The sequence below is a fragment of the Monodelphis domestica genome, chromosome 3, assembly GCF_027887165.1.
Source record: "Monodelphis domestica isolate mMonDom1 chromosome 3, mMonDom1.pri, whole genome shotgun sequence".
NCBI lineage: Eukaryota > Metazoa > Chordata > Mammalia > Didelphimorphia > Didelphidae > Monodelphis > Monodelphis domestica.
This window is the reverse complement of record NC_077229.1, coordinates 46,952,255-46,974,373: the sequence shown is the minus strand read 5'-3', so window position 1 is coordinate 46,974,373 and position 22,119 is coordinate 46,952,255. Positions and strand designations below refer to the sequence as shown.

At 42.6% G+C, this 22,119-nt stretch overlaps 1 protein-coding gene across 1 annotated transcript; it reads left to right on the top strand.

Annotated features, from left to right (window-relative positions):
* The first annotated feature begins 17,587 nt into the window (after positions 1–17,587).
* Positions 17,588–21,759, top strand: HCAR1 (hydroxycarboxylic acid receptor 1). The gene has a single exon (XM_001374185.4). It carries the CDS (start codon positions 20,554–20,556, stop codon positions 21,580–21,582), a length of 1,029 nt encoding a protein of 342 aa, XP_001374222.2. The 5' UTR covers positions 17,588–20,553; the 3' UTR covers positions 21,583–21,759.
* Positions 21,760–22,119: the final 360 nt, after the last annotated feature.

Sequence of the window (22,119 nt, the reverse complement as noted above, 5' to 3'; positions counted from 1 at the left end):
TATTCATGATGAGATGGATTGGTACTAACTAGGCTAACAATAATAATGAGCATTTATTAAGCACCTGCTGTATGCTAGGAATTGGGGAATTTTTTTAAAAACCAGAAATGGAATAATATCTGTGCCTATCTGATGGAATCCAGCTCACCACTGACAGGGTTCCAATCTCCAGCCAGAGGTCTGCAAAAGTCTCTTCAGCAGGTCACCAACACTAGAATCTGAATCCCGATGCAAATCGGAATGGGAATGGGAATGTCCTCCAGACCCCTGGTCTCACCTTTATAAACAGATTTTGCCACCCATTATCCCTTCCGCATCACATCGCAGGAACCAATCACAGTTCCTTAATTTGCCTGGCACTGCCCAGAGGGAGGGGCAATGCTTGTGGGATCAATTTCTTGTCTTGTTGGTTTCAACTTCCTTTCAATGTGGGCGTGTGCATCCCTGCACATCTCAATGGTAAAGAACCTCCAGTTGCCTGATCCATTAAATTAAAACAAAAGGAGGGAATTCCAAGTCTCGAAACAAGGGGAGGTGAATTCCTTTCTCACGTATTGCGTCTAAATAGTAAATGTCAGGCCATAGAAAAGTACAGAACTTGATCTAAAGTAAACCAAAGATAGAAACGATCACCCAAAAGGAAAATAAAATGGATCATTTCAAGTATATGGACAAGAAATACTTTTTTCATGGATAAAACCAGTGCAACTGGGAGAAGAAGGAAAGCTGTTGATGGGAGAGGGGGGGGCATCTTTGAATTAAATGTCTCTGATAAGGGTTTGCTATCCAAGACATAAAAGGAACTCATGCAGAAATATAATGAAGACTCAGTTCTGATCCCTGGTTTCTTGCTATCACTGTCAATCTAACATTGGATAATAGTAGTAATAGTAGCACTAGTAGTAATCATTGTTATCCCTGTGACCAAGGATTTTACATTCTTACAGGGATGATAACAGGGTTACTTGCTATCACTGTCAATCACCCACGGAATCAGTCAGTTACCACATCCATTCATCTCTGGTGTCAAGTCCACTTCTGTCTGCTATCACAGCCATCCCCCTTGTTCAGGTCCTTAGATTTCTCACCTGGACAATTGCAACTGGTCTCCCGTCTCTCCCTGCCTCTGTCTCCCCATTGCAATCCTTCCTACACACAGCAGCCAACGTGATCTCCCTAAAACAGGTCTGACCATGTCGCCTTTCTCTTGATCTCCATTTCTTTGGGGATCAGATAGAAGATCCTCACTTGCACCTTTAAGCTCTTTCCAGCTTGATCTCTTCCTGTCTTTCCAGTTTTCTATGTCACTCTCCTCCTTGGAGTGGCAGCCCGGCCGTAGTGGCCTGTGCACTCTTCCTACATGTCCTATGCTAGTTCCCACCTCCGTACCTTTGCACCAGCTTTCCTCCATGCCACCGATGTTCTCTGTTCCTGTGTTGGTCTCTCAGAATTGATGGGTTCTATCAAGAAGCAAAAGGCAGCTTCTTGGGGAAAGAAATTTCCTTTCCCACCCTGTGGCTATTGCCTTCCCCTCTACAGTTGTCTTGTATCTATATACTTTGCATGTATCTTGTATATCACTACTTGTTTCCATGTTATCATCTATCCCCTATCAAATGTAAACTCTTTGATCACAGGGGGTCCTCTTCCATATTTATATAGCACCTACTATGTGCCATATACCATGCTAAGTGTTTTATAAATACCACCCCCTATTAGAATGTAAAATCCTTGGTCACAGGGATAACAATGACTACTACTAGCACTACTATTAGTACTACTATCCAATGTTTATATAGCACCTACTATGTGCCAGGCAGTGTGCTAAGTGTTTTATAAATATTATCCCCTGTTAAAATGTAACAATCTTGATCACAGGGATAATGAGGACTACTACTACTACTACTACTACTACTACTACTACTACTACTACTACTACTATTACTACTACTACTACTACTACTACTACTACTACTACTATACTACTATTACCACTAACCACCATTTATAAAGCACCTACTATGTGCCAGAAACTGTGCTAAATGTTTTATAAATATCATCTCCTGTTAGAATGTAAAATCCTTGGTCACAGGATAACAATGACTACTACTAGTTTTACTATTACTACTATTATCCAATGTTTATATAGTACCTACTATGTGCCAGCAGTGTGCTAAGTGTTTTATAAATATTATCCCCTGTTAAAATGTAACAATCTTGATCACAGGATAATGAGGACTACTACTACTACTACTACTACTATTACTACTACTACTACTACTACTACTACTACTACTACTACTACTACTACTACTATTACTACTACTACTACTACTACTACTACTACTACTATACTACTATTACCACTAACCACCATTTATAAAGCACCTACTATGTGCAGAAACTGTGCTAAGTGTTTTATAAATATCATCTCCTGTTAGAATATAAAATCCTTGATCATAGGGATAACAATGACAACAATGACAATAATGATGACTACTGACACTACCCACCATTTATAAAGCACATACTATATGCCAGAAACTATTCTAAGTGTTTTATAAATATCATCTCCTGTTAGAATGTAAAATCCTTGGTCACAGGGATAACAATGACTACTACTAGTTTTACTATTACTACTATTATCCAATGTTTATATAGTACCTACTATGTGCCAGGCACTGTGCTAAATGTTTTATAAATATCATCCCCTGTTAGAATGTAAAATCCTTGATCACAGGAATTACAATGATTACTAATGGTACTACTTCTACCACTACCACTACTCAATATTTATATAGTACCTACTATGTGCTAGACACTGTGCTAAATGTTTTATAAATATCATCTCCTCTTAGAATATAAACTCCTTGACGATAGATTCTACTACTATTAATAATAATAATTTTCAAAAAAATTAAGCTCTTACTATGTACCAGGCACTGTGCTAAATGCTTTACAAATATTATCTCATTTGATTCTCGTGTCAGTCCTGGGAGATGGGCATTATTATTATTAAGCTCATTTTACAGATGAGAAAACTTTCATTTTTGTCTAGTTCAACCATGGAACATAGTAGGCACTCAGTAAATTCTTGTTGATTGTTTTACCAATCAACAAACAGTGAAAGAATATAAACTAACAGCCCTTAAAAGGATTGTAAACTATTTATAATCACATGAAAGATTGTTCCAAATCATTAATAACAAGAGAAATCAATGGGTGAGAATTCTGCGGTACCACTCCACTCAGTATATAGCCAATGACAAAGATGAGAAAAGATAGGATGGGTCACACGTGGGGGTGCTGTAGAAGATGGAATGCCATTCATTGGTGGAACAGTGAAGTACTAAAAATAGCATCCATGGGGTAGCCCCTAGAAGCCTGAAAGAAGTAACAGGTCCCCATGCCCCGAGACCCAATATACTGGTGCAATTTGGTGGAGTAAGCAGGTGTTTATGTCTTCTCCTCAAAGGAAATGGAAAAGGTTTTTCCACTGAGAACTAGGCAAAGACTTCATTCAGAAATCCATCATATTACTTTTTTAGTTTTCCTAGAAGAAGCAGAGGCTTCCTCAACACTCTCTAGAATAGGAGCATCCTTTCTAAAATGCAGTTCTCAGGAAAGAATCATATTCCCAGATGTAGTCTGTCTAGAGCAGCATCCAGAGGAACTATCACCTACTAGAGTGTCTCTTTAGCCACAAATAATGGTTAAGGTTTATCTGGCCACCCCACACCAGGAGCTCAAAGCACAGACTTCCTGTTCTTCTCACGCATAGTGTCCAAAGAGAAATCATAAATAGTCCCCAAGACTATTGTATTCAGCCATTACTATTTGTTGAGAGCTAGATCAGCATTGCTGATATCTTTAAAAAAAACAAACCTTTTAAAGTATCCCTTCCTTTTTTAAAACCTTTTAAAAACTCTCATCTTAGACTTAATACTGTGTACTGGCTCCAAGGTAGAAGAGTGGTCAGGACTAGGCAGTGGGGGTGAAGTGACTTATCCAGGGCCACACAGATAGGAAAGGTATGAGGCCAGATTTGAACCCAGGATCTTCCATCTTTTGGTCTGGCTCTCCATCCACCGACCAACCTAGCTGCTCCCTTCTATTCCGAAAAACATCTCACAAATGAGTACATAGTGTTTGTCATTTTCAGGACTCTGAAGGAATTTGGTATGCATTTAATTTTCATAGCATCATTAGTTTCCCCATGGTCTTGTTCTTTTCTTTCATAAAAAACTCTTACCAGGGACAGCTAGGTGCCTTAGTGGATAGATCAGCAGGCCTAGAGATGGGAGGTCCTCAGACACTTCCCAGTTTATATTGTACTTCTGCCTTAGAATGAAAACTTAGTATCTATTTTCAAGACAGAAGGTAAGAGTTAAAGAGAGACAGAGAGAGAGAGAGAGAGAGACAAAGAGATAGACAGAGACAGAGACAGAGAGAGACAAAGAGAGAGAGAGAGAGAGGGAGAGACAGACAGACAGACAGACAGACAGAGAGACAGAGAGACAGACAGACAGACAGACAGACAGACAGACAGACAGAGACAGAGACAGAGAGAGACAAAGAGAGAGAGAGAGAGGGAGAGACAGACAGACAGACAGACAGACAGACAGACAGACAGACAGAGAGAATGGGGGACAGCTAGGTGGCTCAGTGATTGAGAGCCAGGCCTTGAGACAAGGCCCTGGATTCCAAACTGGTCTTGATACTTCCTAGCTGTCTGATCCTGGAAAGTCACTTGATCCTCATTGCCCAGCCCTTTCTGCTCTTCTGCCTTAGAACCAATACTGAGTCTAAGACAAAAAGTAGGATTAAAAAATATATATATCTTTTGAAGCTTATCTCTATTTCTTAAAACATATATTTTAAATATGCATATTGTAATAACAAACATATTTTAAAATGAATAAAAGTTAAATTTAAATGTATTTTAATTTAATTTTGTTTATTTTATTATTAATTTATTTAAATTAATTTAAATGTATACAACATAAATTATATTTTTCATATGTATTTTATTTATATATATACTTTAAAAAATATTGCTATTCAAGTTTCTAAAACCAGGGATTAAGCTAAATTATAGTTGAGGGCAACTAGGTGGTTCAGTGGATTGAGAGTGAGGTGCAGAGATGGGAGGTCCTGGCTTCAAATCTGGCTTCAGACACTTCCTAGCTGTGTGACCCTGGGTAAGTCACTTTACCCCATTGCCTACCTTACTACTCTTCTATCTTGGAATTGGTGCACAGTATTGATTCTAAAGAGTATGGTAAGGGTTAAAAAAAAAAAGATAAAATTACAGTTAATCCAATGAAATGTTGATCTGTATATATTTCATTTGCTCAAGGGTAGTTGTGAGGGGGGTTATGATTGACCACCAACAGAGAAAGAAGGAAACTTTCTCTCTGAATTACTGAGTTTGCCCATTTGGGGGCTCAAAACAAACCAAAGATATTTTATTTCATTTTATTTATTCATCCATTTATTTATTTATTTAAATATAAGAATATATAATATAAAATAGACATCAACAAATACGATTTATTAATTATTTATTCTAATTCCCCCAAAGAAAGGAAAAGATTAAATCACATGAACTTGGACAATCAGGGGTTTCCCATGACCCCCCTGGGTCGCCAGTTGTGTTAGAGGATCTGAGGTTTGGTTAGGAGATACATTTTCTCAGTGCTTAGGTTGGTTGCTTTAGAGGAAGTTACCCTTGAAGGGAGGAAGTGGGGGAAAGGGTGCAAATGGGCCCCAAGAGAAGTAACTGGCTCTTCCATTCCCCAGGGAAGGAAAGGCTCATTTCAGTCAGAGATGAGTGAAATGGAAGATGTTATTTTCCCACCCAAATTTGCAGATGCCCTGAAATCTATCCAAGAACTTTTGGTGAGGGGAGAGGCAGTTTGTGGAGCCCAAGTGAAGCATTCTTCAGACAAAGAAGGAAATGGGGTTGGGGGCTTCCTGGGTTGCTCATTTGCTAGAGAGCTGGGCTTGGAGACTAGAGGGCCTGGTTTAAAATCTGGCTTAATATTTCCAAGCTGTATGATACTGGGCAAATTCACTTAACCCTCATTGCCTAACTTTTACCACTCTTCCACCTTAGAATCAATACTTAATATCAATCCTAAGACAGAAGGTAAGGATTTTTTTGGTTTTGTTTTTTAAAGAAGGTAATGAGAGATGACAAGAGTAAGGAGGGAGAGCATTCCAGGAATAGGACAAAGCCAATATAAAGGCATGGACTATCTGCATAAGCAAATATTCAATCAATAAGCATTTTTTTAAAACTCTTACCTTCTGTCTTGGAGTCAATACTGTGTATTGGCTCCAAGGCAGAAGAGTGGTAAGGGCTAGGCAAGGGGGTCAAGTGACTTGCCCAGGGTCACACAGCTGGGAAGCGTCTGAGGCCAGATTTGAACCTAGGACCTCCTGTCTCTAGGCCTGGCTCTCAATTCACTGAGCTACCCAGCTGCCCCCTCATTAAGCATTTATTAAGCATCTCTGGTGTGCCAGACACTGTGTTTGCTGTAGTTCAGTCATTTCAGTCATGTCTGACTCTTTGTAATGCCTTTTGGGGTTTTGTTGGCAAAGATACTGGAGTGGTTGCTATTTCCTTCTCCAGCTCATTTGAAAGATGAGAAAACTGAGGCAACCACAGTGAAGTGACTTGTCCAGGGTCACACAGCTGGTTTGCTATTTCTTTCTTCAGCTCATTTTACAGATGAGAAAACTAAGGCAACCACAGTGACTTGTCCAGAGTCACACAGCTGGTTTGCCATTTCCTTCACCAGCTCATTTGACAGATGAAGAAACTGAGGCCAACAGAGTTAAGTGACCTGCCCAGGGTCACACAGTTAGTTGGTGTCTGAGGCCAGATTCGAACTGAGGAAGAGGAGTCTTCTTGATTCCAAGCCCTGCACTCTATTTACTGCACCCAGCGGTGGCCCAATCAGTGTCTAATGGAGGAAGACAGTGTACAAAACTGTACATTTTGTTTGTAAGACTGAAGTCTAATTGCTACACTAAAAAAAACAAAATCACTAATTCTTGAAGTGCTGGATGTAATCATATGTGGGAGGGGATCCGTGTGTTTTTGTGTATATGTGCATTTGTGTGTATATTTGTATGCACGTGTGTGCATGTGACGGGGTGTATGTGTGTGTGTATCTGAAGCAGGCTTCATCATAGGGAGGGTCTGGGCCTCCCAAGAAGGGGCACAAGAGGAAGGAAGGAAGCGTTTGCCAAATCGGAGGTAAGAGTGATGGGAATGACGTGGAAAAATGAGAGGCGGGAATGGTTAGACAAAGGATAGACAGGTGAGATATTTAGACGAATGATTTTTAATTTGGGACAGAAAGCAAGAGTGAGCCAGAGAATAATTTTGTCTTGCAGTCTGACCAGCTACAGGAATGATGATGATCATTCCACAGAACCCGAGATTTAGAAGTGGAAAGGACTTCGGAGATGAGGGAGTCCAACAGGTTCATTTTACTGGGGAGGAAACAGAGGCGAGAGAAGTGAAATGATTTGCTCGGTGTCTAAACCAGGTTTTCCAGCTCCCAAGCCCACCAAACTGCCTCATTAACACAGGATGGACCATCATCCTTAGAGCCAGGACAATTTGGAGGCAAGTCACTGTCTGTCTCCGAGCAAATGGGAACAGTTAGTGGTCTACAGTTTCCTGCTAGAGAACTTGGTACACCAAGGAAATCACAGACCCGGAACAATTTCATGCTGTGATAAGAGTTTTAAGGTTTGCAATTCATTTTCTGGCAGGAGCCCTGGGGAAGAAAGCAATCTGTGTGTTTCATAATCATTATAAAATTAGAGAATTTGAGGCAGAGGTTAAATGACCTATAAGAGCTACTAGAGGGTACCATATTGCATAGGTCATTGGACCTAGAGTAGAAAAGACTCGAGTTCAAATTTGACCTCAAATACTTACTATATGTGTGCCCCTGGTCTGGCATCAGGAAGAACTATTTTCATGAGTTCAAATCCAGCCATAGACACTTACTAGCTGTGTGACCCTGGGCAAGTCACTTCACCCTGTATACCTCAGTTTCCTCATCTATAAAATGAACTGGAGAAGGAAATGGAAAACCAGCTGTGTGACCTTGGGCAAGTCACTTAACCCCATTTGCCTCAGTTTCCTCATCTATAAAATGAGCTGGAGAAGGAAATTGAAAACCAGCTGTGTGACCCTGGACAAGTCACTTAACCCCATTTGCCTCAGTTTCCTCATCTATAAAATGAACTGGAGAAGGAAATGGAAAACCAGCTGTGTGACCTTGGGCAAGTCACTTAACCCATTTGCCTCAGTTTCCTCATCTATAAAATGAGCTGGAGAAGGAAATTGAAAACCAGCTGTGTGACCCTGGACAAGTCACTTAACCCCATTTGCCTCAATTTCCTCATCTATAAAATGAGCTGGAGAAGGAAATGGAAAACCACTCTAGTATCTTTGCCCAGAAAACTCTTGGTCACAGAGATGGGCATCACTGAAATGATTCAACAACAATAATAATATCCACTATTGCAATGTCCCTCTCACAATCACAGTGTGGTAGAAAAACTATTGAATTTGGAGTTCAAGGGCATGGTTCAAATCTCAATTACGGCACTGATTTCTCATGTGATCTCTTTATCTCTTCATCTGTGAAGGAGGTTGAACTAGTTGACCTCCAAGGTCCCTTGTCTCCGGCTATGCCCTTATGGCATCCCCTTCTGTAATCTACAGCTTTTGTAAAGTGTGTTAGTTTGTGAGAAGCATCAGAGTGGGCAAAATGACTCATTTGAAAGAAAGAAAGAAACATTTGGCTTCATTTTCCTCAAACCTTGGCTCCTGGCCAGAATGGCGGCAGAAGAGATGGGAGGAAGTATCGGAGCAGACCGTAGTAAAACAGAGAAGAGGCTTGGGGAAGAAGGGCAGGTGCTATTTGTGTAGGAAAAGGGAAGCCCTTGTAGCTACAAGAATCATTCTGGGAATTGCAACGCCAGACGACAATATTCTAAAAAGAGGCCATCACTTGCGGTTTGCCTTCTCTCCTTCGGATGAACTTCTATTTCTTCTTCTGTTTAGAGGTGAGATTCTGCATTCCAGGCTCCATCCCTGGATTGTAACTCTTTGAGGACGGGGACGCGTTCATGTTTCTCTCTGAATCGCTACCCTCTGCTCAGAGCCTAGCCTCCTCATTACTTGCTTGTTGTGGCTCAGATCTTTGGAAGCAGGGCTCCAGGTGCCGCCACTCAAAATCGCCAAGTAGGACCAGGGATGGGCACCTGAAGCCTTGTTGCCCTTCCAACGTCTTGTCCAGAGATTGAGAGCAAGCTGACGTTACTGTTGCTACCATGTTACTGTTGCTACATCAATCTTCCTTCCAAAAGCTCCATTCAAAATACCCATGATTTAGAGGCCTGAGCAACCTAGACCAAGTGGAGAGCTCACTAGCGAGGGCTCATAACCATTCCTGCTCTCTTAGATCCATTTTTGTCCTTTCCGGGTCCTAATCCCTCTCTATCCTATCCTTCCATCCTGCCTTCTAGAAGCCCTTTTCTTTTATTAACAAATTGCCTTTCTCTAAATAAAGGAACAGATCTGTGGCCTCCCCTTGGAAATTATTTCGAGCAGTTCAGCATAAATAAATTCCTTTCCATCGTGACCCTCATGGTCCACGCCAATCATCCTGACAGCCTCACTTACCAAGACTGAAAATCATCAATGGGTCTAATGACCTTTGCCCCACTTTCCTACAGCAGTGAAGTTGCTGTCCTCTCCCTACATACCAATGATGACTTGAGCATGAGAAGTGGCTGAAAAACACATCATGTATGACATGTGTGACCAAAAAAGGAGATAGACTAGGCCTGTCAAGACAGCAAAGGATAAAAAATGATTAGATAATATCAAAAAGATATTCAAAGAACTACGGGAGGGGCAGCTGGATGGCTCAGTGGATTGAGATCCAGGACTAGAGATAGGAATTCTAGGCTAAAATCTGGCCTCAGATACTTGCCAGCTATGTGACCCTGGGCAAGTCACTTAACCTCCATTGCCTAGCCCTTATTGCTCTTCTGCTTTGGAACCAGTGTTTAGTATTGATTTTAAAACTTAAGGTAGGAGAGAAGAAGAAAGAAAGAAAGAAAGAAAGAAAGAAAGAAAGAAAGAAAGAAAGAAAGAAAGAAAGAAAGAAAGAAAGAAAGAAAGAAAGAAAAGAAAGAAAGAAAGAAAGAAAGAAAGAAAGAAGAAAGAAAGAAAGAAAGAAAGAAAGAAAGAAAGAAAGAAAGAAAGAAAGAAAGAAAGAAAGAAAGAAAGAAAGAAAGAAAGAAAGAAAGAAAGAAATCAAAGAAGAAAGGAAGGAAGGAAGGAAGGAAGGAAGGAAGAAGGAAGGAAGGAAGGAAGGAAGGAAGGAAGGAAGGAAGGAAGGAAGGAAGGAAGGAAGAAGGAAGGAGGGAGGGAAGGAAGGAAGGAAGGAAGGAAGGAAGGAAAGAAAGAAAGAAAGAAAGAAAGAAAGAAAGAAAGAAAGAAAGAAAGAAAGAAGAAAGAAAGAAAGAGAAAGAAAGAAAGAAAGAAAAGAAAGAAAGAAAGAAAGAAAGAAAGAAAGAAAGAAAGAAAGAAGAAAGAAAGAAAGGAAGGAAGGAAGGAAGAAAGAAAGAAAGAAAGAAAGAAAGAAAGAAAGAAAGAAAGAAAGAAAGAAAGAAAGAAAGAAAGAAAGAAAGAAAGAAAGAAAGAAAGAAAGAAAGAAAGAAAGAAAGAAAGAAAGAAAGAAGAAGAAAGAAAGAAAGAAAGAAAGAAAGAAAGAAAGAAAGAAAGAAAGAATTATAGTATTTGAATACCTCTGGAATTCTCTACAAGATTCCAGACTCTAGAAGTTCATCTAGAAGGTATGTATTCAAGTACCATGGACAAGAACTACTCATAGTAAGAAGACAGATGAGCCTTTAGATTATACACATCCATTTAAGTATTGAAGTAAAATGAAGGGGCTGGACTATGGAATTTCCAGGGTCCATTCTATTTGTTGTAATACATCCACTGGGCTCACTCCCTCAACTTGCTCTTATATTGTCAGGCCAGGTCTTCTAGAGATACTGCTTCCTGTAGGATGCTAGGTGCTACTGTGGGAGAGATGGAATTTTCTAGCATTGTTGCTCATGAGCCTCCACCAAATGTGCTCCCCACTGATTATCAGTGAAATTAATTTTAGAAAGGGCATTTACTAAGCACATATATAGCAAGGACAGTTATTGCAGGAACATTCTTTCCAAAGTGAAGGTACAATCTCATGTTGTACATGCCAGGTTCTTGGAGAAAGTGGGTTCAGACAGAAAGCATATGCGGCCCAAGAATGTCTGGTTACTAGAAGACCTTTTTTTCTGTTCATAAAGTCCTTGTGATGAAAAAGTGCTCTAAATCTCTTATAATCAGAGAGATGCAAATCAAAACAACTCTGAGGCATCACCTCACACCTAGCAGATTGGCTAACATGACAGCAAAAGAAAGTAATGAATGCTGGAGGGGATGTGGCAAAGTAGGGACATTAATTCATTGCTGGTGGAATTGTGAATTGATCCAGCCATTCTGGAGGGCAATCTGGAACTATGCCCAAAGGGCAATAAAAGACTGTCTGCCCTTTGATCCAGCCATAGCACTGCTGGGTTTGTACCCCAAAGAGATAATAAGGAAAAATACTTGTACAAGAATATTCATAGCTGCGCTCTTTGTGGTGGCAAAAAAATTGGAAATAAGGGGATGCCCTTCAGTTGGGGAATGGCTGAACACATTGTGGTATTGTTGGTGATGGAACACTATTGTGCTAAAGAAATAATGAACTGGAGGGATTCCATGTGACCTGGAATGACCTCCAGGAACTAATGCAGAGGGAAAGGAGCAGAACCAGGAGAACGTTGTACACAGAGACTGAAACACTGTGGCATAATCAAATGTGATGGACTTCTCTACTAGCAGCAATGCAATGATCCAGGACAATTCTGAGGGACTTATGAGAAAGATGCTATCCACATCCAGAGGAAGAACTGTGGGAGCGGAAACACAGAAGAAAAACAACTGCTTGATCACATGGATCAGTGGGGCTATGATTGGGGATGTAGACTCTAAGTGATCACCCCAGTGCAAATACCAATAATATGGAAATAGGGTCTGGATCAATGACACATGTAAAAGCCAGTGGAATTGTTTGTCAGCTATGGAGGGGGTGGAAAGAACATGAATCTTGTAACCAAGGTAAAATATTCTAAATTAATTAATTGAATAAAAATTTCCAAATTAAAAAAACAACAAATAAACCTAAAGTCCTTGTGAAATTCCTTTAGGTATATCTTTCTTCCTGGCTCTCCAGATCAATGTCCTTGTAGAGTCCTAAGGCTACCTTTCCTTGTTGTATCTAGTTTATCTGTGGTGCGACTCTTGGCTCCCAAATGCAGATGTTGCTGCCACTTTCTACTGTTGTAGAAACAATCCTACCATATGTGATAGGATTCCAGATTTTCTAACCTTTCAAAGTTAACTAGGTCATCCCAAGATCATCACCTGGTCAATGTAAGAGAAGGGGTAGAGAAATTCATTATTTTTTAAAATAACCCTTACTTTCTGTCTTAGAATCAATAATATATATCAGTTCTAAGGCAGAAGAGTGATAAGGGGTCAGTAATGGGGGTCAAGTGACTTGTCCAGGGTCACCCAGCTAGGAAATGTCTGAGGCCAGATTTGAACCCAGGACCTCCCATTTCTGGGCCTGGCTCTCAATCCCCTCAGCCACTCAGCTGCCCCTGAGAAATTCATTATCCCTCAACTTGAATTGCATCACCACTGGATTTGATGACTATAGATCTGGGATGTGAGATTTTTTTTTAATTTTTAAATATTATTTTATTTGGTCGTTTTCATACATTATTCACTGGAAACAAAGATCATTTTCTTTCCTCCCCCCCCCCCCTCCCCGCCTTTCCCTCTCCCATAGCCGGCACATGATTCCACTGCGATGTGAGATTTTTAACTTTCTCACTGTGTTGTCCAGGCTGGGAGAGGTATTTGATTCTTTCAACCAATCACAAGACATTCCCAGTGCTGCTGTTTCCTATCTTCATCCAATGATCATAATATTTCCGCTCTTCTCCAATTAAGGATTTGGCTTTTTAATTAAATTTTATTTTTTCAATTACATGTAAAAACAATTTTTTGACAATTGTTTTCTGATATTTTGTGATTCAGATTCCTTTCTTTCATATCTTCCCCCCTTCCTGAAGTGGTAAATAGACTGATATAATTTATACCAGTCCTTTTATACAATACATTTACCCATATTCCCCCTGTCTTTATATCACACATACAATAAAATTAAGAAGGAAATAAAGTGAAGGATGGCATGCTTTGATCTGCAATCAGATTCTAGGAATTCCTTCTTTGGCTATGGATGGTTTTTTTTTTTTAATCTCAAGTCCCTTGGAGTCTTGGAACCTTATTTGCTGATAATAGTTTAGTCCCTCACAGTTGATCATGGTACATTATTTCTATTATTATTTACATTATTTTCTGGATTCTGCTTCTTTTATTTCGCATCAGTTCATGTAAGTCTTTCCAGGTTTTTCTGAATTCACCCCTTTCATCATTTCTTACAGCCCAATAGTTTCCCATTACAACCATATACCATAGCTTGTTCAGCCATTCTAAAATTGATGGACACTTCATGTTCCAGTTCTTTGCCAATACAAAAAGAGACACTAAAAATATTTTTGTACAAGTGGGTCCTTTCCCCTTCTCTCTCATCTCTTTGGGATACAGACCTGGTAGAGGAATTGCGAGGTCAAAGGGTATGAATAACTTTATGTGCCTTTGAACCTGGTTCCATATTGCTCTCCATAATGGTTGTACCAATTCACAGTTCCACCAACAGAGCATTAGTGTCCCAATTTTCCCACATCCTCTCCAATATTGACCATTTTCCTTTCTGGCCATGTTAGTCACTCTGATAGGTATGAGGTGATGCTCAAAGTTGTTTTAATTTGCATTTCTCTAATCACTAGTGATTTTGGAACATTTTCTCATATGACTTCTTTACATTTTTTATTGATGGATTTAATCAAGAAGTTTGAGTCTTCCAAGATTCCATGAATTGGGGTTGGGGTGGAAACATCTACCCTTATACTCTGATTCTATGGCTATTTACGGCATTTTGTATTCAGATACACAAAGAGAGGTCTTAAGGAATAGAAGCAGTGTAGCAAATTCACAGGGTAAGGAGCAATTGGAAAAAGAAATCATAGCATCCATCCAAAGAGTCTGGATCCCATATAAGATTCTGCCCAAACCTCTAATCTTTCAATCTGTAGTGATTTAGAATCCTTCCTATTATTTACATTTGGTCCAATAAGACAGATGATTGAGTTTAGGATCATAGAATTTGTAGTTAGAAGGGATATCAAAGACACTTTAGTACAACTCTCTAATTTTATAGATGATGAGGCCCGGAAATGTTAAATGACTTGCCCAAGGTCACTTGTAAGTGGTAGAGAAGGTATTTGAACCAGGTCTTCTGACTCTAAACTATAAAGGATAATTTTAGTGTTGTGACCTAAATAAACTATATTAATTATTGGCTGCCATGGATATCCCAAATAACAAAAAAAAAATTTACCCAAGTCAGTCTGGAAATTTATGGTGATTTAATTAATACAGTGGAAAGAAATTTAAGAAGAAGGGAGAAGGAAAAGGGTGTAGATTAGAGGCTCTAGAAGGTAAGATTTTGGAGAGAAAAAGAGGAAGTAATCAGCCTAAACTCCAAGAGAGTTGCCAAGATGCCTGAACCTGAATTAGCTCAAGGGCAAACTCACTGCCAAAACCCAGACAAAATAGCTGCCACCACGCCAAGATGTCAGAACGCTTAGCACACTGCCAGCCAGAGACACCTCTCCGGGAAGAGGCCGAAGAGAACAAGTGACTTGCCCTATACAGACGGTTTTATGTCACTTTCCTGCATTTTATCTGTACCAATGTTAGCTTAACTTGACTTAGGATAGCCCAGGGGTCTGTCTGCTGTTTCTGCACATGTCTGTTGAAGGCCATTTTCTCAAATACTTAATCCTTGAGTATGGTGCAGACATTCCTGACCTTGTTAAACTAAGTAGGGTGGAGAAATGTAGAGTTCCCAAGACTTGATTCTGTTAAACCAAGTATCTCCATTGTTACTAATCAGGAGATAGCTAAATCAGATCTTCTAAAGTGCGGGTTGAGTAGGGTAGAGTAGTTTTAAAATTCACACAATCTCAAAGCCCTCTACCCAGAAGTCCTAGGTTCAAATCTTGGTTTTATCCCTGAATAGTTTTGTGGCCTTGGATCAAATGAAAAAAAGATTTGTAAAGTTATTAGCACATGCCTGGCACATAGTAGGTGCTTAATAAATGCTTGTTATCTCCCTCTCTCCTTTAGGACAGTATTTAATCTCTCTCAGCCTCAGTTTCCTTATCTAGAACCCAGAAAAGCCCATCAATCTCCTAGATAAGTGGCACAATGGCTAAAGCAGTGGCTAAATCCAACCTCAAATAATTTAGCTGTGTGTCCTAGGGCTTAGTCATTTAACCACCATCTGCCTAAGTTACCTCATCTATAAAATTCAGATAAAAATAGAACTTTCCAGAGGCAAGTAGGTGGCTTAGTGGATAAAGACCCAGACCTGGGTTCAAATCTGACCTCAGGTACTTCCTATTTGTATGACCCTGGGCAAGTCACTTAACTGTGCCTAGCCCTTACCACTCTTCTGCCTTGGAACCAATACACAGTTATTGATTATGAGCGGGAAGGTAAGGGTTTGTTGTTGTTGTTATTGTTGTTGTTGTTGTTGTTGTTGTTTTGTTTTGTTTTATTTTGTTTTTAAGTAGCACCCAGATGGAATACTATTGTGCTAAAAGAAATAATGAACTGGAGGGATTCCATGTGAACTGGAACGACCTCCAGGAATTGATGCAGAGTGAAAGGAGCAGAATCAGGAAAATGTTGTACACAGAGACTGATACACTGTGGCACAATCATATGTAATGGACTTCTCTACTAGCAGCAATGCAATGGCCCAGGACAATTCTGAGGGACTGATGACAAAGATGCTATCCACATCCAGAGGAAGAACTGTGGGAGCAGAAACACAGAAGAAAAACAACTGCTTGATCACATGGGTCGATGGGGATATGATTGGGGATGTAGACTTTAGATGATCACCTTAGTGCAAATATCAATAATATGGAAATGGTTCTGGATCAATGACACATGTAAAACCCAGTGGAATTGCTCAATGGCTATGAGGGAGGGGAGGGAAAGAACATGAATCATGTAACCATGGAAAAATATTCTAAATTAATTAAATAAAAATTTTCAATCAGCTGGAAAAAAAAGAAAGAAAATTGAACAATGCTTGTTATAACTGAAAAAAAAGAATTACTCCTCCACACAAACATTTGGCATTTTTGAACATTGTCCACAAAACTTGCACATAGCTGCCTCTGCCAGGTGCTTCTGGAGGAAGTCTCTTGATGCTGAGGGTTGCTTCCATTGATTGAATTGGTTCTTCCTTTCAGGCTATATGCAAGCACACGTCTTTGGATGCCATATGCTCTACAGAAGACAATATACAAGCATAGTTTTCCCTACTCGCCCCCTTACCCGCATCTCAGAAAACAGGTGCCCTCTCTGGGTGCTGGTCTCTTTTTTAAAATAGAAAGAGAATGAGATGGGCTGTTCGCTTGATTTTATAAATAGGTCCATAGCTTGCTTGCACATAGGTGTTTGCATGCTGTCTCCTCCATTAGACTGAGAGCTCCTTAATTAAGGGCAGGAACTATCTTTTGGCCGTCTTTGTATCCTCAGCATTTAGCAAAGAGGTAGCACACAGTAGGTATTTAAGAATGTTTGGTGACGGACTGACAAAACCTAGAAAAAGTTCACATCTCACCTCAGACACTAGATGCGTGGCCCTGGGTAAATCATTCAACTTCTTTGCATCTCACTCATCAGTAAAATGAGGACATTGGAGCCAAATGTCTTTACTATTCCTTTCAATTGAAGTCTATGATTCTATGATCTCGTGAAATACTATGGTCGTTTCTGATTTAGAATGGAACCAGGAGGTTGACTGACCATATTTGAAAAGGAGGAAGCTTTTGCTTATGGAGGAAGGAATGAGCAGAGGTGTAATTTGGTGGAAACTATCCACAATCTGGAGAATTTGCCAAATCTCTTGTATGATAGATATTCAACTCTTTTTAAAGAGTTTAAAGAATTTAAAGAGGCAGCAAGGTGTCATGGAAAGACTCCTGGATTTGGAGTCAGACAACCTGGATTCAAATACTGTCTCGGTTTTTTACTGCCCGTGTGACCTTAGACAAGTCATCTCTCCTCTTGTGCTATTTGGTTTTCTCATCTGTAAAAGGAAAGAGTTGGACAAGATGCCCTACAATCACATCCAAGCTGAGTCTATGATCTCCCTAGTCTGTGATCTTGTGTCCTATTTCACATTGGTTGAGTTCTTTCCCATACTCTCATACTTTCTCAGGGTATACATTTTTTTTGTAGTTTAAGTTTATTTATTTAATTAATTTGGAATATTTTTCCATGGTTACATGATTCATGTTCTTTCCCTCCCCTCTTTCACCCCCCTCCCATAGCCAATGAACTATTCCACTGGGTTTTACATGTGTCTTTGATATTATTGATATTTGCCCTAGGGTGAACGTTTAGAGTCTACATCCCTGATCATATCCTCATTGACCCATGTGATTGAGCAGCTGTTTTTCTTCTGTGTTTCTGCTCCCACAGTTCTTTCTCTGAATGTGGATAGCATCTTTTTCACAAATCCCTCAGAATTGTCCTGGGTCATTGCATTGCTGCTAGTAGAGGAGTCCATTACATTTGATGGTACCACAGTGTATCTGTCTCTTTGGACAATGTTCTCCTAGTTCTGCTCCTCTCACTCTGCATCACTTCCTGGAGGTCGTTCCAGATCACATGGAATTTGGAGGAAGGATTCTTAATTCTCTAAGAAGCAGGAGTCTGCAATCTAAACTCCTAGCCAGAGAAGGGAGATGTCCTGGGCAGTACCAGCTTTGAGAGAAGACAAAATTTGTGAGGTTCTAAGTTCAAGAGTTGGGAGACTGGGGCAGCTAGCTAGGCACAGACCTGGGCTCAAATTTTGCTTCAGGAACTTCCTAGTTGGGTGACCCTGGGTAATTCACTTAACCCCAGTTATCTAGTCCTTGCTGCTCCTTCTCTCTTAGAACTGATATTAAGCCAAAAGGTAAGTTTAAAATAATAAAAAGAGTTTGGAGACTGAACCTTCTGGAGAGAGAAGGGGATTTCCTGATGTTGTGCGGTGCTGCCTGTGAAGACTGCCCACGTAGCTCCTGAACAGTGTACTATCTGGAGAGTAAATCCAGTGAGTTACTCAAATAGCAAAGATCAAATGAAAAAAAAAAAAGTGGTTCAGAACCCATTGCATTTACTTTCCAGGGGAATCAAGAAATAAACATAAAGCTCCTATTATGTGGCAGGCACTGACCTAAGCTCTGGGGCTATAAGAACAGGGCAAAAGACAACCCCCACCTTCCAGGAGCTTATAATCTAACAGGAAAGACAATGTGCAAACAAATATAATCTAAAGCAATAATAGATATAGGCATATAATGTAATAGATAATAATAACAGATAAAGAGTAAATAGGAAATAATGAACAGAGAAAGCACTAGGATTGATGGGATAGCTAGGTGACTCAGTGGATAATCAGATCTAGAGATGAGGAGGTCCTCAGACCCTTTCTGTGTGACCCTGGGCAAGTCACTTAACTCTTGTTATCTAGCCCTTACCTAAGCTCTTCTGCCTTGGAATGGATACCTAGTATGAATTCTAAGACAGAAGGTAAGGCTTTTAAAATAAAAATTCTTATTTGGGGGGGAGTATGGGGGCACCTGGGTGGCTCAGTGGATTGAGAGTCAGGGCTAGAGATGGGAGGTCCTGGGTTCCAATCTGGTCTCAGACACTTCCTAGCTGTGTGACCCTGGATAAGTCACTTAACCCCCATTGCCTAGCCCCCTTACTGCTCTTCTGCCTTGGAACCAAAATACAGTATTGCTTCTAAGATGGAAGGTGAGAGGTTAAAAAAAAATTACCCTGAGATCATCTCTAAGTCCATTCTGTTCTGAGGGGATCAGTTTTGCCCTTTGAGAACTTCAAGCAATTTGTGTGTCTATCTGTAGCCTCCTGTGAGTCCTTCGTCCCTTCTGCCTCTTCTCTGAAGGAGATGAAAGGCTGTCCCATGCCCAGCATGCACTTATTACCCTGACTGTTTGTATGGGAGCGAGGTGATGCCGTCCCCCATTTGGAGCTGGACATGAGCTAGACGTTGGGAACACGAGATTTTCCCCGGAACAGCCCGAGGTGGGCACGACGCGCTGCAAGGCGAGGTTGCCCTTCTTGGGTCAGACTCCCAGGATCTGGCGAGGTCCGCGTGCGCCTGGCATGTTTGGAGTAGGGCCTCTCCGGGTTACACTGTGGTTAACATTTGTGTCTGGTCATTCGAGTACCCAGACCAGCTGGCCACATCCCTCAGGCCCCCCCTCCTCTGCCAACAGAGTGGAATCCAGAAGCAAAATATTTTTCGGCCTCGGTCACTGTGGCACGCTGGGTGCCAACCCGCCAGGCCCTGCTTCCTGCTAGCGTGGGGGGCTTGGGCTCCCCAGGACAAATGTTTCCATTTCATGTCTTTAGCACATTGCCCAATCCAGGGGGCGGAGGAAGGCTGTGTGGCTGGGGGAGGGGGCCCAAGTGGTCCCGGTGGCTTCCCCCAGCACTGCCAGCCCCTGGAATTCTCCAGAATCTTCTCAGAATGTGCCTCGGGCCTCTTCTCCTCCCTTGCGCCCCTGTGCCGAGATGTGAACACGGGCAGACGTCCACGGGATTGCAGAGCTGGCCCTCTCTTGGGCCACCCCCTGGGGTTGGAGGAGAGAACTGGGCAGTCAGTCAGAGGTTAGGGGGAGGATCACAAGCAAAGAGGCAGGGAGCAGCTCCAGGAAATGTTTGCCTTTCCCCGCCAGGAGGGATGGCAAACAAGCCTTCGGTGCCTTTCGGGCAGTTTGCGCTAGCCAGACGAGAGGGATTCCAGAGAGGAACGGCCGGCCCAGAAGGAACAGTTTTCCAACCACTCTTCGGGAGAGAAAAAAGAAGGCGTTGCGAGTGGGACCAAGGGATGCCTGGGATCTGTGTGCTGCTGCTGCCCGGGAAAGGACCGCTGAGCCGGCAAGCTCGTCGCGTGCCCTCTGGGCACTCCCGTGCCACTTTTCTCCCAGGGACGCCACCTGCTTGTGAGGCCCCTGGGTCTGGGCCATTTCCTGATTGCTGTGTCCGCTCTTGGGCGGGAGAGAGCAGCCCGGCTGTGATGTGGGACCCCTGCAGCCCAGGGTGGTGAGGCCGATGCCAGCCTACTGCCAAGGGAGGTTCGGATAGCCGGCGGACTGGCAGAGCGCCCCGGCTCTCTCTCCACCATGAACGGAACGTGCTGCCTCATCCAGGGGGACACCATCGCCCAGGTGATGCCTCCCTTGCTGGTCCTGGCATTCGTGCTTGGAGCCCTGGGCAACGGGCTTGCTCTGTGCGGCTTCTGCTTTCACATGAAGTCGTGGAAGCCGAGCACCATCTACCTCTTCAACCTGGCCGTGGCCGACTTCCTTCTGATGGTGTGCCTCCCCTTCCGGACCGATTACTACCGCAAGAATCGCAAGTGGGGGTTTGGGGACGCCCCCTGTCGGCTGGTGCTGTTCATGCTGGCCACCAACCGGGCCGGCAGCATCGTGTTTCTCACCGTGGTGGCCATAGATCGCTACTTCAAGGTGGTCCACCCGCATCACACCTTGAACGCCATCTCCAACCGGACGGCGGCTGGCCTCGCCTGTGCCCTCTGGGTCCTGGTCATCGCGGGGACGCTCTACCTGCTCACCGAGACCCACCTGTGCGTGCAGGGCCACACGGTGTCCTGTGAGAGCTTCATCATGGAGTCTGCCAACGGCTGGCACGACATCATGTTCCAGCTGGAGTTCTTCCTGCCGCTGGCCATCATCTCCTTCTGCACCTTCAACATCATCGGCAGCCTGAGGCAGAGGCAGCAGCTGACCAGGCAGAGGCGGGTGAAGAAGGCTACCCGGTTCATCGTCGCGGTGGCTGCCGTCTTTGTCACGTGCTACCTGCCCAGCGTCTCGGCCAGGCTGTATTTTCTCTGGACGATCCCTTCGAGTGCCTGCAACGGGTCTGTGCACGTGGCGCTTCACGTCACCCTCAGCTTCACCTACATGAACAGCATGCTGGACCCGCTGGTGTACTATTTTTCCAGCCCTTCGTTCCCCAAAGTCTATACCAAATTCAAGATCTGGGGCCCGAGACCCAAGCCCGCAGGAGAGTCAAAGGCGCAGAACCCCAGGGGGACGCCGGCGTCCAAACTCTGCCCCGAGAGCTGCATCGGGGTGGAGAATCACTCCAGAAGCTGTCCAGAAGTGCAGTGGGACCTCCAAATATTCTGAATTCATGAGGACGGGAAAGACAAAAGATAGGGGATAGGGAAGCCATTTGTGGGGAGTCAATGGGGGCAGCAGGGAGGGGAGAAGAGGAGGTTGCCTTGGAAAATACAGCCTTCCCTGGGGAGCTCCTCAAGAAATGGATGGAATCCCCACTATTAAACCTCTTTGCCACGTTCCAGATGCCTGACGTGAGTGTCTGTGGTCTCTTTTATATTTCCTAATAATGACAAGAGAGTGCATCCATGAGCATGGGGGGGGTGGTGGCAGAGAGCCTGGCAGTCCTGGGAGCAGAGATGCCAGCAGGATCAGATGCCCGGCTCAGTGGAGAAACAGAATAGCTGAGGACAAAGAATAGGACTCGTCTCTGATCTCCCCCCTCCCCCCCCCCCCCCCCCCCCCGTAACATAGACTGGAAAGCCTAGTGGGCTTGGAATGAGCTTCATCCCACCTCTGGAGCCCTGGGCACGCCAGGTTCCTCCTCTGTGAAATGGGGATAATCCCCTGGCACCGCTGGCCTCAGCAGGCTGGCGGCACGGGGAT